Here is a 16,715-nt window from a genome sequence, read left to right as displayed (position 1 = left end):
ATTCCTGAGCTAATGAGGCATTGCTATCTACTTAATCACTCTGACTCCCATTTCAATGACGGTCAGTTTACTTCCACTGGCAATGGAATTATGCCTGAGATGCTCATGGGACAAGATGCGTTGTATCTGGCATATAAACAAGGCTTTGTGTTTAGAACAATGAGGTCTGGCGTGAGGGAATCACAGGAAAAGGTGAGGCCAGGAAAGAAGAGGAGGGGATGGGAAATAAGGCAGGTTTGCCATTTGTGGACTGAAATGAAGAGCCACCTAGTTCTGTCTGATGCGAGCCAGTCATTTTCTGTATTTTCTGGCAAATAGGAAGGTAATGGCGGGCCAGAGTGGGTCTCACATTGTCAAGGGGTCATTCTGTCTGTGACTTGGGCTTCCCTCTGCTTGTTCAACCTGGCCTGACTGCTGACCATAGATTTTATTTGAAACTAATTTTTTTTTCTTTCATGAATTGATTTTTTTAAAACACTTTTTATAGAGCTCCGAAAAAATCACTTTGTCTTCATCAGCCTTGCTGGTCCCTTTCACTGTCCCTCTGCTGTTATTTTTGGCTTTCCCATAACTCAGTTGTCAAAACCTGTAGCATCCCTGGGGTGAACTGAAGGAAGTATTGCACTGCATGAAATGTCATTCGATGGGATATTATGAAATCCCTGCTTATAGCCTTGTGGGTGGATAACCTCTGGTTTTTCTTTTGCAGGTACGGGTTCATAGATGGGCACGTGGTGATCCCCCGGATCCACCCCAATTCCATCTGTGCTGCAAACAACACGGGAGTGTACATCCTTACATCCAATACCTCCCAGTATGACACGTATTGCTTCAATGCTTCAGGTTGGTTCCAAGTGGATTGGCTTTGTGTTCTGGACTGCTTTTGGCCTGCCAGCCTTCGGCAACATGGCTGACAATCTTGGCTTAAGTGGGGATTCGTGTAGCTTCCATTCACATAACAGATGTTCACTGAGTATCTCTCCAGTAGAAGAAGGATTCCTGTCTCCAGGGTGCTTACCTACTAAGTTGGAAAGGCCAACGGTAAACAAATACATATTAAATAACTTACGTGAAGTCAGAGAGTAACAAGTGTTACAAAAAAGAAAGCAGAGCAAGGGGCTACAGAGTGCTGGGGATGCTTTGCTTTCCTGAGAAGATAGTCAGGGAAAGTGCCTCTGAGGAACTGGGTATAGGGAGAGCCCTGAGCGAAGCGAGGGAGGGAAGCCGTGGCGCCGTGGATAGCAGTGCAAAGCCAGGCCTGTGGGAGCATCATGGCCTGTGCTGAGAGTAGCAGGGAGGCCATGGTGGATAAAACTCGGTGATCAGAGGGGAGAAAGCCAGGGAATGAAGTCAGAGAGGTAGGCAGGTGCCAGATTGCATAGGGCTTTGTAAGCTATGGTAGAGAGTTTGGACTTTATTCTCAGTGTGATGGGAAGTTATGGCAGGGTTTTGAATAAGGGAGTGACATGAATCGAATCTAATGGTAGCATTGGGGCATAAGCCAAATGGCTTTGCTTAGTGGTGTTTGTTACCTGTTGGGGCTGGAGAGAAGGCTGGGAGGATATATGGTAGGCCTTTGACCTTCTTGAGTCCTTACCCAACAACTGAAAACCCAACAGCTAGAGAATAAGAAAGCCAAGTTAGGATATGCATTCTGGGCTGCTGGCCAGGCCCCCCTCCCTGTGTAAGGGACTTGCTTCCAACCACCAGCCTGAAGACTCATGCTTACAAGTCTAACTCAGGCCCTAGCAACATCTTAAAATTCTGTGCACCATGGGTCTTCAGGGCCTTTTGAAGAGAGTCAAACCCAGCAATGTCAAATTTTTGAATGCCAACAATCAAATGTCTTATTTCTCAAATGGGGCCTTCTGTTTCCCCCCGAAGGTTTAAGGTTGTGTGAAGGGGAAGATGAAGTCACAAGGCAAATGTGGCACATCTTGTTGACATGTCAGTTTCCTTAAAGGTAGGAAGGGGATGTTAAATTAGCTGGAAAATGACTTAAGATATTACCTACATGAGACAGATATTATTACATGATGACTTAAGACATGGTTTTTATAAATCAAACACAGATATTACATATGGTAGTAGAATATAAAATCTACATGGATTTTTAAGCTTAAATAGGTGCATCAAAGAAATTGTGAGATTACATCAGTAGCTTTTGGCTTCCCCACCCATCCACTGTTGTGTGAGCAGCAGGGATGAGAGTGGGAATTCAGAAGGGAATTCTAGCACTTAGGAGAAAGAGAAAATATCAGGGCTGGTTAGTTGAAATGGAGTGCATGAGGCCAGTAAATTATGTCACATTTATACAGGTCACTGAACCGATGGAGGGGCACTTAAAACGAGGAAAACTACAGAGTGTTTACTCTTCCCTGTTATATAAGCAAAGAACACAAATGGAGTTTGACCCAAGGAGGAGAGTCCAACTGAGGCTAAACAATACATGGTTGCTATCCAGTCCCCATACCCATACCAGAAAGTCTATTCTAATAACATGATGAGAAAAACCACATGCAATTCAGTAGGAAAGAGACACAGAGCAACACGTGGTCTGACTAGGTTAGCTTAATGTCAGAGGTCAGAGGAAGGCTTTGGGAAGGCTTCATGCTTTAGGTGAAGGGGTTGGTCATGTGGGAAGGGCAAATTCAAGGCCGCATACTCTCCAGCCTCTGGGCACTGCCTGTTGCTTCTCCCACTGAATCTTTTCTGGTGAATGTATGCAATAAATTATGTTGTAGTATATGCACATTGTCTCGCCTGTTTTACAAGTTGGTATCCCTTGCTGGAAAGAACCTTCATTCAAAAAGGTAGAAGCTCCCACTGTTTTATCACCTGGAGTTGAAGCCGTCTAGGCCAGTTACTACTGAGACTTTTCTCCCTGTCCTTTTTGCCCATAGGGTTGGGCCCATCTTCAAAGAAAGGAGTGAACGGTACTGATGAACTTTCCTCTTCTTTGGGGAGGTTAGTTCTGTTAAAAAGCTTGAGATGCCCTGGGGGTAGTGAGTGGCAAAGCAGCTGCAGCAAAGTAGTAAAGTTCAAAGCGATGGTTTTCCTTTTCTCGTATCTAAATTTATTCAATATGGTTAGAGCGCTTTTATCAATTTTCTATATGTTTTAAAAAGAGTATTTATTGATCAACGACATGCATTCAGTAGTGTGTTGGGCAGAGTGGAGTTAGAAGGAACCAGAGGGCATATTTCTTGTCTTCGAATTTAATCTTGTTGAAGTCATGAGATGAAAAATAAAGGAGCTGGGGAAGAATGTTTCTCTAAGGATAAATACATTCTAAATGTCTTAGTTTAGAGTTGAATGACAATGGGAGTGTTGAATGAGAGACAGATCTTGATAACCTTGTGCTCTATGCCAAGGATCCCATTGGAAAGATCTTTGAATCCATCTTAGCCTGAGACCTACAAGCAAGTGGTCAGGACCTGGTGATGTGATCCTGAGACAAATTGGCTACAGGGACCAAAGCCAGCTCCATCTTAGCAGATACTTTCTATAAGCTTACAATTTCAGCAGTGTTTCTGTAAAACACGGCCTATGGTTTACAAATGAAAATAAGGCTTCATGATTTTTATTGCCTCTTTTCTCAGGGGTCAGGCCCAACACAAGCTTAATGACTTCTGTGTTAACACAGAGAACTGACATGAATTAGTTCATTTTTGAAGTTTGCTTTCAGTAAAATACTTCGTTCTCTTTTGAAGGAGGGATTTAGGGGAAGATTCTGCATTCATCTGTTTATTCATTCACTCATTTATTCAACAAGTATGTATTGGGCATTGAGGAAGCTCTCTTTCTATGTCAATGAGTGATTGGCTAGACTGAATAATTAACATTGCTCTTGGCCATTTTGGTGCGGTGGACGCAAGGTTTCTGAGATGCAGCCTATCAGGAAGCTCATCTCAGAGTCTTTCTAACAAATCCTTTGGTTCAGGGAAACCTCACCAGGCTTGATTCTCCCAGCAGTGGGATGCTCATTAAACACAGTGAAAGGCTGTCCAATGATGCCCTGTATCTGACATGGGAGCGTGATGTATTAACTGCACATTTGGGTCAGCATCCATCTTAGTGTGCTTGGCAGACTTGATGTTCTTTATAAAAGTTAAGGTGAATTGGAGCATGAAGGGACTCCATTTGAACAAATGCTCTCATCATTTGCAAAACTGTCTTAGTGTTTTTGACATCATGCTTCATTCTGCTACAACTTTACTCCTGGAAATCCCCCGTGTACTACTGTTACCTGCAATTGTGTTTGAATTTGGGGGAGGTTATTCCATCCCTGCCATTAAGAAACCATAATCTAAGGCCTGTTTCTGGGTCTGAGCAGTATAATAATATCAGAAACATCTCATAGGTCAGGACAGTTTCTGGTGGTGTCCCCAGAACAGATTATGTAGATACTCTGCAAGATCTCCCAGGTTGGCTATTTGCCCTGATTTTCAAGCGAGGGAATCATTGGGGAATTTTTTTGAAAACTGTAAAAATCTAAAGAAATACTATTATTGTCTCCCATGACCTGTGAATTCCTCAAAAGCAGGGACAGAAATGTTTATCTTTTTGCTCCTTGTTTATAATGTGGTCTGTCATATGTGTTGAGTAAATGCTTAAAATGAATAAAAGAACTGATAGATCTGAAACGTCCTTTAATTATTTCTTATGGCATTGTCATTCAGGGTTCATCTGGATGTTTCTTGACCTGTTTGTATTTGCAGACCATTTTGGGGATTAATATCTTAGGTATGTTTACTGGAAGAATGGACTGTTGAGAAATTATATTGGTGTGATTTTTTTTTCATTCATTCAACAAATATTTGAGTGCTTCTCTGTCCCCATCACACATAAATGCTCTAGCCAAGAAAGGTGAAGTTACTACTCATCTTGTGGAGTTTCCATATTTCTGTGGAGGTGGGTGGGTGGCAGAGGGTAGGGGATGTGAGATGTGACCTGAACAGCCATCAAGTAAAGTGAATAAGATAATTTTAGCTAGCAGTAAACCTGAAGAAGAAATGAGAACAAATATGCAATGGTGATGGATGTGGGAGAGTGGTGACAGGCTGGTTTAGATTGGATGGTGAGGAATGGCCTTACCAAGGAGGTGACTTTCTCTTTGAAGAGTCTCTCTTCTGAGAAATCTTTTGATCAGCCCTTGCAAGAACAGCTATTTCTAAAACCTGCTCTTCTGCAGTTGAATATATAAAGCTGCCAGTTAGTTTCACTATGAGGCCAAAGAATAGGCAGGTAAAGGACATTCCCTTTATCTGTGGGAAAAGATGGCCCTAGGAAGTGGGAAGCAATCAAACTCTGTTTCATTTGACTTGTGTTTATGTCCAGTGTCATGAGTACCCAGCAATTTATGGCAGGACACTTAAAATACTTGTGATAACAGACTTCCTTGTGATAGCAGTCTGCCTGCCTGCCTCCCTCTATCCATCCATCCATCCATCCACCCACCCACCCATCCATCCATCCATCCACTCATCCATCCATCCATCCATCCACTCATCCATCCATCCATCCATCCATCCATCCACTCATCCATCCATCCATCCATCCACTCATCCATCCATCCATCCATCCATCCATACACCCACCCACCCATCCATCCATCCATCCACCCATTTATCCATCCATCCATCCATCCATCCATCCACCCATCCATCCATCCATCTCTTTGTTCTTTCCTCTTTGCCAAGAAGAAACTCTGGAAAAAACCAACCTAACAAATAAGTTTCCATTTTACATTAAAGTGCACACACACACATACATACACACAGACACATATACACACACACACAGAGTATAAAAGCTGTAATACACAAATGAATCCAATCTTCCTATAACAGCAAAGCCAGTTTAAAACTCTCTGAGTTTTTAGAGCTCAACACAAGGTCCAGTTACAGAATAGAGCATTTGGGCAGGAATGGAGCCACTGGTTAAAGCTTCCTTTAGGACTCACGGGATGGCAGGCAGGGTGGAACTTCCAGGGTCTGCTTTCAGAGAGCTTTAGACAGTGCTTCTCAAAGGACTGCTCTTGTAACATTTGTGGGTGATCAGGCAGGCCCAACATACAGTCAGAAATTTTATCCCTGAAGAAGGGTGGGGGGAAGTAGAAGATAAATGGAGAACAAAAGAAAAAGAAGTCAGAGGCGCCTGTGATGAGATAAGCCAAAACAGAAGCCTCAGGAAATATTCTGGGCACCCAGACCAAAGACGGACAACCTCAGAAACTATATGGGGAGAAGCAGTCTATATAGAGTAGGCACTTAGGAGATTTGTTAAATAAATGAATACATTAAAAGATGAAAGATTAGTTTTTAAAAAAATATTTCTACTAAGTAAATTCTTTGTTGATTATTTTAATCTTCAGATTCTCATGCTGTTCATGTTGATAAGCATTTGATTGCATTTGTCGGCTGTGTTTTTCCATCATTTCTGTAAATTATTGGGATTACACGTGATTTCCTCATTATAGTTCATACATTTCTTTATTTTAACAGTTTTACAGTTATTCCCATATTAATTTTATAATAACAAATTAAAAATAACTTCTAATGTATACCTCATTAGAGAAGGACCATGTCTATCGTATTACTGTTGTATCCCCAGCTTTCCACAGTGCTTGATATAGAACATATACATTTGTTAATGAATGAATTTGTTGGCATGGGGAGGGGAACAAGTAAGCTTCCAAAAATGTGTGCAGCAAAATAAAAATGGAAAATTTGTCACCAAGATCAGAGAAGTTCCTGGGAAACTTAAGTTTCAGAAAAAGAGAATGATTTGGGATAAGTTATAATAAAAAACCATCCTAACTAGTAGAAATGGACATCAATTAGGCTCCTATTTTTTTCAAGTTCTCATGCCTTTTTTTTCTTTTCTACTTCATAGCTCTACCTGAAGAAGACTGTACATCAGTCACAGACCTGCCCAATTCCTTTGAAGGACCAATTACCATAAGTACGTATCTCTTTTAACCTTGATTGAGTATTCCTATTCTTGGAGAAAGGATGAGGTGCATTTTCTATGTTTTATAAAATAGCACTTATTTCCCTAAGGTTAGGGACAGTGGCTATGATTTACCAACCCTTCCCCTTTTCCTTCGATGACTTAAAACTGCTCTTTGGTTTACCCCAATACATTGTTCCTCAAACATCAGTCATCTGAAAACTACTTTCACATTTTTTTGGCATCTCTGTGGACACAGAAGTATCTTTTACTTGATATTTTTCATTTAATTGACCCATTCTTTTCTACTTAAAATACATTAAAAAACTGCAAATGTAAAGCCAACATCTCTGGTTATAAATAAAACGTAACCTTAAAAATAAATTTAAATGTAAGAAAACTTAAATGATGTTCTTAAATTCTAGCTGCTGAAGGCTCTGAGTCTGAGCTATGTTCTCTCTCTCAGAGACAGGGATTGATAAGTGTCAGGGGTAGGGACATTCTGGCCCCCCAAATTTTCTGTTTGATTTAACTGGAGTATTGAAAAATGATAATAAATGATACAAACTTCCTGATATGCGTTTCAGCATGATTTACAACATGTCGACCTAAAACCATCTTGATTATCCTCAGAAGTAGGCAGTTGGCACTGCGGAAAACAGAATATTTCAGCCAGAACTTTCAAATAGGTCAACCTGTTAACCTTGATCTGATCGACTCTGAGCCTCATGTTTTGAGAAGTATCACAGTGACGAGGAGGCTGGATTTCTGCCTCCTAAGAGCCAGACCCCTCGGTGTGCATGGGGACAATGGTGATGGTGGCAGGGGGACCAGAATCTTCCTGGACCACACAGTTCCAGCCCCCCACAGTTAGGAAAGAGATTGCCCTGGCCTATACCTTGGAAAAGGAAGGGGAGGCCTGCACTGTGAGGTATGCTGTCTACATCAGGCCTGGTTTGAAATCCTAGTTCTTTACCACCCAGGTGATCTGAGCCTGTTTTCTCATCCGAGTAATGAAACATATGAAATTTGTCCTGAAAATTAAGAAAGATAATGTGTCTGATGCACGCCTGGCCCCTAGTAGATGCTCAATAAATGCCCCATTTCCTTGGTCCCCACAGATCTCTCTCAAAGTCTGGATCTGTTCAAGTTTAGTCATATTTTCTTGTCAGATTTTTATCTGCAGAGATAATTAGGGTGATTGAGACTTTGCAATGTTTTCAAATTTATGTTTTATTAATAGTTCTACTTGGGCAATCTAGATAGGCAGACAGACAGACTCTTTAGTCCTACCAATGTCATACAGCAGAAAATCATTTCTGCTAAATGCACACTTGTGCAGTGAGTGACCCACGCTCGAAGGCAACAAACACATTTAGAGGAGAACAATGAAAGAAGTCCTCCTTGCTCTTTCTCCTCCTGTCATTCTAGTCATCTGCTTGTTTAAACCAAAGACTTTGACCTTTGTATACATCCGTGCTTCTTCATTTTAGGTTGAATTTCACAGAAGATGGCAGAGGCTCTGTCGATATTTAAGCATGCTGATTTCTTAGCCAGGACTGGGAGTGCATTTAAACTGACAACATTTGCTGCTTAGAAAGAAAATTTAATTCTTTGTGGATTTTTAAATTTATAGGCATACCTCAGAGGTATTGCGGGTTAAGTTTCAGGCCACCACAATAAACTGAATATTGCTATAAATTATTTTGGTTTCCCAGCACATATAGAAATTACATTTATACTATACTGTAGTCCAAGTGTGTAATAGCATTATGTTTTAAAAAACATGCCTTAACTAAAAATATTTTATTGCTAAAAAATGCTAACCATTATCTAACAACGCAGAGTTTCCACAAGCCTTCAAGGTGTAAAACACAGTATCCGTGAAGCTATAAAGTGAAGCACAAATAAATGAGTTATGCTTGTATATTCCCTGCTGAGACTGATCACTTCTTTGTCTCCTATTTCAAATCCTTTCTCGAAATAGATGGAATTAATAGCAACAAATATTACATGCACTTGAGAAGGGAGGGTAGGGACCAGGCAGGAGAATGATCACTTATTGAGCACGAACTCTGTCTTGAATACTACGCTAAGCACTTTCCATACAACATATCATATAGTGCTCATAGCAGAAGGTAGTATCATCCCTATTTTACAAATGATGAAACTGAAGCTCAGAGGGTTACCTACCTTGTCTAGAGCCACACGAAACTGGGATTCGAACCTGGGGACTCCCAAACACACCCTCTTTCCCCCTCCCCGTCTCCAGGGTGTGTGGGTGGGCAGGGAGAGTTCACTTTCTTAGTGCATCGCTCACTCTATCCCCCCAACTAGAGAGGTAGTTAGGTGTTGGTTTGCTTCATAAAAAAGAAAAATAGCTTTAAAGTCTTCTAAGATAAGCCACAGTTTTCCTACAGTCGGAAAACGTCAGCTGTCCAGCTCTGAAAGTGCCTCCTCTGTCTTCCAGCTATCGTTAACCGTGATGGCACCCGGTACACCAAGAAAGGGGAATACAGAACTAACCCCGATGACATCAACCCCGGCACCACTCCCGAGGAGGACATGAGCAGTGGATCCTCCAGTGAGAGAAGCACTTCAGGGGGCTACAACATCTTCCACACCCATCTGCCAACCGTGTACCCGACTCCGGACCAAGATAGTCCCTGGGTCCCCAGCAACCCAGAGACTACCCTGGCTACCAGTAAGGAGAATGAATCCCTGTGCTTTCCAATAGCGATTCGTTTGCAAAAAACGTCTCTGCTCTTCCTGAGCGATCCCCACTCACCTGTTGATTGCCTCCGTCTCTAGAAGGTGGTGACATCATCTGGGGAGGCGGGCTGCTGTGGTTGTCAGTGCACCGTATGCATTGACTGCTACTGCCTACCTTTTTTTTTTTTTCCATCTACGAGAAGTACCATATTGGAAGTTTTTCAGAAGAACTTCCCTTGTTCTCTTGTCCCAGAGATACGGTGACAATTCAAGCCTGATGCAGAAGCTATTTTCATTTTTGCATGTTTCCTTCTCGTTCTTATCCATCTGTGGATAAGATTGTTTTCACAAAGTTGTGATCATAGCGTTTTTCATGTGCTACTTTTCTCAGTTTAATTTTATATTTTTAGGTTTTAACCTGATTTATATTCGTATTATTAATTGAGTCATAATTAGTCATATTCACCACCCATGATTTGCTAAGCAATTCCTTTGGTTTTGGTCTAAGGAAGCATAGCTGAAGGAGTTATCTGATCAAAGTAATCTGCTTAAAAGTTTGCTATCCCAGCTGGTAGGGGAAGGTTCTTAATTCTTGCTTGGTTATGTGGGTAACATTACTTTGGGACAGCTAGAGTGCAAATATGTAAACACTGCATTAGATTCCTTTGGGTTTTTGGCACCAGTGCTTCACTTTCATTGGAAAGTGTTTACATTTTCCCCTTGTCTCCTTCTCTGCTTCCTTCTTTGCTTTTCCCCTATGGTTTGTTTTAAAACAGGTTTCCAGATGGGCTGCGTTCCTTCTGTGGAGGATTATTCACACTCAAATAGGGCATCTGCCTCTTCAGCAGCTTTCCTAGTATGGTGTGGATTTTCTCTTTTCCTGGCTATGGCTCTTGAGGGGTGGAACTCGGGTCTTCAAAGAGTGTGGCAGAAATTTACTGGTTTGCAAATGCTTCAGACAGGGCCCTTTTCTATTCCTCATCACCCAGAAGCCAGGGAAATCACCAGAGCACTAGGATTTTTTTTTTTACATCTTTATTGGAGTATAATTGCTTTACAATGGTGTGTTAGTTTCTGCTTTATAACAAAGTGAATCAGCTATACATATATATATATTCCCATATCCCCTCCCTCTTGCGTCTCCCTCCCACCCTCCCTATCCCACCCCTCTAGGTGGTCACAAAGCACTGAGCTGACCTCCCTGTGCTATGTGGCTGCTTCCCACTAGCTATCTGTTTTACATTTGGTAGTGCATATATGTCAATGCCACTCTCTCACTTCGTCCCAGCTTACCCTTCCCCCTCTCCGTGTCCTCAAGTCCACTCTCTATGTCTGCATCTTTATTCCGGTCCTGCCCCTAGGTTCTTCAGAACCAATTTTTTTTTTTTTTTTTTTTTTTTTAGATTCTATATATATGTGTTAGCATACGGTATTTGTTTTTCTCTTTCTGACTTACTTCACTCTGTATGACAGTCTCTAGGTCCATCCACCTCTCTACAAATAACTCAATTTTGTTTCTTTTTATGGCTGGGTAATATTCCATTGTATATATGTGCCACATCTTCTTTATCTATTCATCTGTCGATGAACACTTAGGTTTTAATGTAAGGTTACTTTCTCAACAGTGTCTTAAATTTCTGTTAGCATCTTGCTGAGAAGGGTGATACAAATAGGGTTGGGTTCTGATCATTCTCCTCAGATTCTTTGAAACATTTCAAAAACCACATATTTTCAAACTTCCCATGATTTCCCAGATTATTGGCTCTCCGAAGATTGTGTCACTGTATTGTCTGTAATTCCACGGACAACCCTTCTTGAGAGAAGCTTCTGCAAACCAGGCAGGTGGGCTGCTAGTTACTTGCTGCTTGAGTTCCCTGCCTTCGTAAAGTAGCCACACTGAAGGGGTTTATCATCAGGACATGCAATTTTGTCAGATGTTGGCAAACACAACAACTAGTGGTCTCAGCAGGAAGCAGATCGGGTCTATCCTAAAGTACCATTTCCCACCAAAGAAGAAAATAGTGACAAAATATATCTTGTGGGAACCAGATGAAATTAACATTCAAGCTGCTGACAGACTGTAGAGAAATAGTATTACACATGTCCTTTAAAAAAGACAATGAGGACATTTTATAAACATTCATAGCACATCTTTTAAAGGACCGTGCCTCTCCTGCCTTAGTCAGCAAACATATTTTGAAGACCTACTACGTACCAAGCTCTTCTAATGCCTGGGACCTATTGGTAAACACCATTAGAAAGTAATATTGAGGAGAAGTAAGGATTAGTAACCTAGTCATTCATTCAACTGGTATTTGAGGTCTTCTCTGTGCAAGACATTGCTCTAGTTACTAGGGACTCAGAGTTGGACCTACCTTCATGGAGCCTATATACTGTTCAGAAATCAAGGAAATGATTTAGTTAAGTATGTTTACTTAACTACGAATAGTTCAGGATTTGGGTTGAGAAAAGAATTGTGCTTTCTTCTTTCCAGAGCACTTAGTTAAGTTTCAGTAGTTTAGGAAGAGAGAGACTTGTATGTCCAGCAGAGTGAGTCCAGAGCCAACCTGAGAGTCATGGAAGTGCTTTAGAACCCAATACAGCAGTGCCAAATAAATCAGCTCATGGGAAGAAAGGTGTCAAAGAAAAGAATCAGGTAGAAACTTGAACATAGCGTATAGTGTACTCAAACAAGTTAGTGCTGGTTCATGAATAGACCATAGTTTCTAAGCCCAGTGAGGAGAATCCCAAAACCTCATGAGTGTTGGACTCAGAGTTGGGACTTACCAGGAGGGAGTGATTGCAAATCCCCTCTAATGCGTACAGGAGGACAAAGGTCAAGAGGAGGGCTGGCTGAGCACAGAGAAGAGTATCTTTGGCTTGTGTGGCTGATTCCATCCTTAAGGGTCCTTAGTGGGTGGCAATAGGGAGAGCCAGTGAGAACGACCATCTGGGTAGGTTTTGACTTCCAGCAGGCTTTCTATTATAAATGTTGTTTTTGGAAGTGCTTTCCTGGAGGCATGTCATAAGCCTTTTTACTATTGGTGATCAGGAATTCTTTGGAATCCAAAAACTTAAACTAATTCAGGAAGCAGACTCCTGCCTTGGAACGCTCTATTTCCTTGTCTTCTGGGTGTAAAAGAAAAATATATATGTGTGTGTGTATATATATGTATATATTTTAAAATTTTTTATCATTATTATTATTTTTTGGTCTGGCATGATCTACTTGGGTGGGGAAAATTGAAAACTCTGCTTTTTTCATTTTCCCCAAATCTCATACACCTCTTTTTCTTTCTTTTTTATTTTTATTTTTATTTATTTATTTATGGCTGTGTTGGGTCTTCGTTTCTGTGCGAGGGCTTTCTCCAGTTGTGGCAAGTGGGGGCCACTGTTCATCGCGGTGCACGGACCTTTCACTATCGCACCTCTCTTGTTGCGGAGCACAGGCTCCAGACGCGCAGGCTCAGTAATTGTGGCTCACGGGCCCAGTCGCTCTGCGGCATGTGGGATCTTCCCAGACCAGGGCTCGAACCCGTGTCCCCTGCATTGGCAGGCAGATTCTCAACCACTGCACCACCAGGGAAGCCCTCATACACCTCTTTTTAGGAAGACAGAAATAATGCCTATTTCTGTCTTGCTTTTGTATGTTTGCTTCCTGTTGGTCTCTATCTGATGTACTATAGGGTGAGGGTGGCCAGAGTTCTGCATCTTTAATAAAGTTACTGGGGTAAGAAAGTGGTGTCTGCAGATTTTCCAAGGGGATGCCCAGGTTTATCTGGGGGCATCAGTGGTGAAATTGGTTCCAATCTCTCTAGTCTATTCTGTGCAAATGCGTACTTTTTAGCATAGAGCACATTGTGTAGGTAGTTGACATTGGGTGTGTATAGAGTCAAAGCTTTTAACCTGGAGTTCATGGACATCCAGTAGGTTCAATGATAGGCCATAAGCTATTTAAGAGCCACCAAAAAAAATATGCAAAACTTTGAGAGGGGCTTCCCTGGTGGCGCAGTGGTTGAGAGTCCGCCTGCCGATGCAGGGGACACGGGTTCGTGCCCCGGTCCCGGAGGATCCCACATGCCGCGGAGCGGCTGGGCCCGCGAGCCATGGCCGCGGAGCCTGTGCGTCCGGAGCCTGTGCTCCGCAACGGGAGAGGCCACAGCAGTGAGAGGCCCGCGTACAGCAAAAAAAAAAAACTTTGAGAATACGTATGTGTAGGATCTGTTTTTCTAGGAGAGAAGCTATGACTTATATCAGATTTTCAAGGGCGCATATGACTCAAAATGGTTTTTAAAAATCTCAACTGGTTTAGATGTTTATCCTGATGATCTTTGCCGTTCTTCTTCTACAGAGAAACATTCTTGACTCAAGTCTAGCTTGAGAGTCAAGTGGGAGATTTCAAATTGCAAAATAGCATCGATTATCCTTTCTCTAATTTGAATAGAGTCCAGAATTTCTGTAACTTGGGCAGTTGTGTTTCTTTTCTGGAAACACATTCTGAATTAGAATTAAAAGTGACAGAAAGTGTTAGATGGATATTTGACAAAGCTTTATCTGATTTCAACACTTTGAATATACACCCTTTGCAAAGTTTCTGCTCAAGTATAAAGCTTGACTTGAGATTAATGAGTGTGGGCGGAACTTTGAAATGCTAGTTGTCATCACAAGCTTCCTGGATAAAATGATAGACAGATCCAAAAGATACAAGCAAGCACCTCTAAAGATATTCCGAAAATAAATGAATGATCCAGTTCATGGCTGGGTCACCCAATCAGGTAGCTATAAAATCTCTTTTCCATCACGGGTTATTCCGTTGCTACTTGGTTTTGTTCTGAGCCTATATTCAGGGGTCTCAGTTTGAAGAATGGGTAGCACTCTGTGGTTATTCATACAGAATTTGCATTTCTGATGTTGTCCTAAGATTCTAAGAGACTTTAGGAGACCGGAAAGATAAAATCAGGCCTCACTCTTCTCTAATCTTCACTCTACAATATATACATACATTTAATATAGACAGGACTGAGAGTAAAGGTTTTCTAGAAAGACCCCACAAAATGATATTTTCATAATTGATCCAGTTACTTCAACTGTGCACTCAAACAGCCATGCAGCAGCTCAGGAGCAAAATAATTGGATATGGCCCTCATTTGGTAATTCACAGCCTAAGACTCAGGATCAGACCACAACAGCAATGGCAGGTAAACTGTTATGTCTTTTGCTTATCTGTTGTCCTAAATGCCAAGCCTTTCAATGTTAAGGGAAAGGACACCATTATCATGCTGAAGTTTCCTACTGATGTGCTGTCACCACATCCTTAGAACAGGATCTGGTACCATTTCATTTAACAGAGAGGCCCATGGATCTGGGGACATGACTGGATTCTGCCCAATGTCCTACTTGTTTTCCTTTGGCAACATGCACATAGAATCAGAATTATTTTTCCTTCAGAGCTTCAATTAAGAGATTAATTCAGAACATGTCCTCTTAAAAGAAGTCTATTAGAAAATGCATACTCCTACTTTCCACTGATCTAATTATCCAGCCAGTAATAATAATAGAAGAGAATACTGATTTACAGATGGAAAGTATAGGCCCTGAACAACTGTTTGGACATCTGATACCTCAACTATAAAGTGTGGGAAGTGACCTGTTGCTTTATATCAAAATCTAGGCCTCTAAAAAGCTCCCTGGATGTTTGACTGTTAATTCTAAATCACTATAAAGTGTTTGTGAGAGTTTGAGAGCTTTTGTGGAAAAAAGATTCAAAGTCTATAACAATGGGATATTATAAGCATATCTTCACTTATTAACTTTTGTTGATGGAGGATATGGCCATATTTCAAAATAATTAAGCATTGTTTATGCAGAAAAAGAGTTATAAAAATGGTCTTTTACATTTGCTTAGCTTATAATACATTGAATAAACTGTATTTTTTATTTTGACAAATACTCCTGTGAGGAAAATAGTACTGATGTTATGCTATGATTGCATATCATACTGATTAAGATAATGCTGGAGAGAGAGAGAGAGAGAGAGAGAGAGAGAGAGAGAGAGAGAGAGAGAGAGAGGAGGGAGACTGACTGCAGAATTTAAAAAATGGTATTTTTAAAATGTTGAAAATGTTCATCTTCATAGTACAAACACTGTGAAGGAAAAGGTCTTGAAGTACTTCATCTTGGGACACTTCTGGGCTTTCTTGATAACTGGAAAGAAGAAATCTAATTCACTTTACTTTGTACTTGGCAATTTAATGATGGTTTCAGCCTTTCTGCTTGAACTTTTTTCAGTTTTTTGTCTGCTATTCTCTACTGTTCTTCTGATGCACATCATGGCTGCAGAAATGGCAGTCTTTGGAAGTTTTCAAATCAAGACTCTTGCTTCTGGTCTTGTTAGTGAGATCATTGGGTCACTTCATCTTCGTCTGTCTTTCCTGATTGATTATCCTATTTTCAAAAACTGGGTCTCAAAATGTTCTGTCCTGCTTTGCAAAATCTAGTGCTGATATAAAAGTGACCATGGGCAAGGCTGCTAGGGAATTGGGATGCCAACGAAAGTGGAATGGCATCTCTTTCAGGCTTCCACCTCATGCGTCCTTCTTCCACGTATAAGATATTGCTGGGGCTATGTGTGTGGGACTGCTGGCAGAAATGTCATACCCTAAATTCTTGGAGGATGATATTGGTTGACCAAGATAGAATGTGTAGAAGATGATGGGCTAGGACTCATCATCCTTTAGAATCAAAGACTCAGATGTGGAGAGGATATTAAATGGTCTCGTTCCATCAACATTTCTAATCATTTAATCTCTGACACAGTTTTCCTGCTAAGTGCTCTTTCTGATGGTGGGGGTTATAATACTTTCTGTATAATACTGTCATTGTTGGAGAGTTCAGATTATTACCTTTTTAAATCTAACATCTGGAAGAATATTAATCTCCCTGAAATTCTCACCACAGGTCCTAGTTTGACCTTTTAGGAACACAAACAAAAACTTAATCCCTTGTTTATGTTATAGCCTTTCAAAATTCAAAGACAGCTCTCATGCTCC

At 41.1% G+C, this 16,715-nt stretch overlaps 1 protein-coding gene across 26 annotated transcripts in view; it reads left to right on the top strand.

Moving 5' to 3' along the window:
• The window catches only part of CD44 (CD44 molecule (Indian blood group)), an 88,143-nt gene that overhangs the window by 39,502 nt on the left and 31,926 nt on the right, over nt 1-16,715 (top strand). For 25 of the 26 annotated variants that reach the window (XM_060103132.1, XM_060103131.1, XM_060103135.1 and 22 more), the window contains exons 3-5: nt 710-843; nt 6,898-6,966; nt 9,425-9,658. In XM_060103132.1, coding sequence (XP_059959115.1) covers nt 710-843; nt 6,898-6,966; nt 9,425-9,658 — 437 coding nt within the window. Of the gene's footprint in view, nt 1-709; nt 844-6,897; nt 6,967-9,424; nt 9,659-14,744; nt 14,865-16,715 lie in introns of all 26 variants that reach the window. The other variant, XM_060103158.1, reaches the window with a different exon arrangement.

Source organism: Mesoplodon densirostris, chromosome 7, assembly GCF_025265405.1.
Source record: "Mesoplodon densirostris isolate mMesDen1 chromosome 7, mMesDen1 primary haplotype, whole genome shotgun sequence".
NCBI classification, from domain to species: Eukaryota; Metazoa; Chordata; class Mammalia; order Artiodactyla; family Ziphiidae; genus Mesoplodon; species Mesoplodon densirostris.
This window is presented reverse-complemented; position numbering and strand designations above follow the sequence as displayed.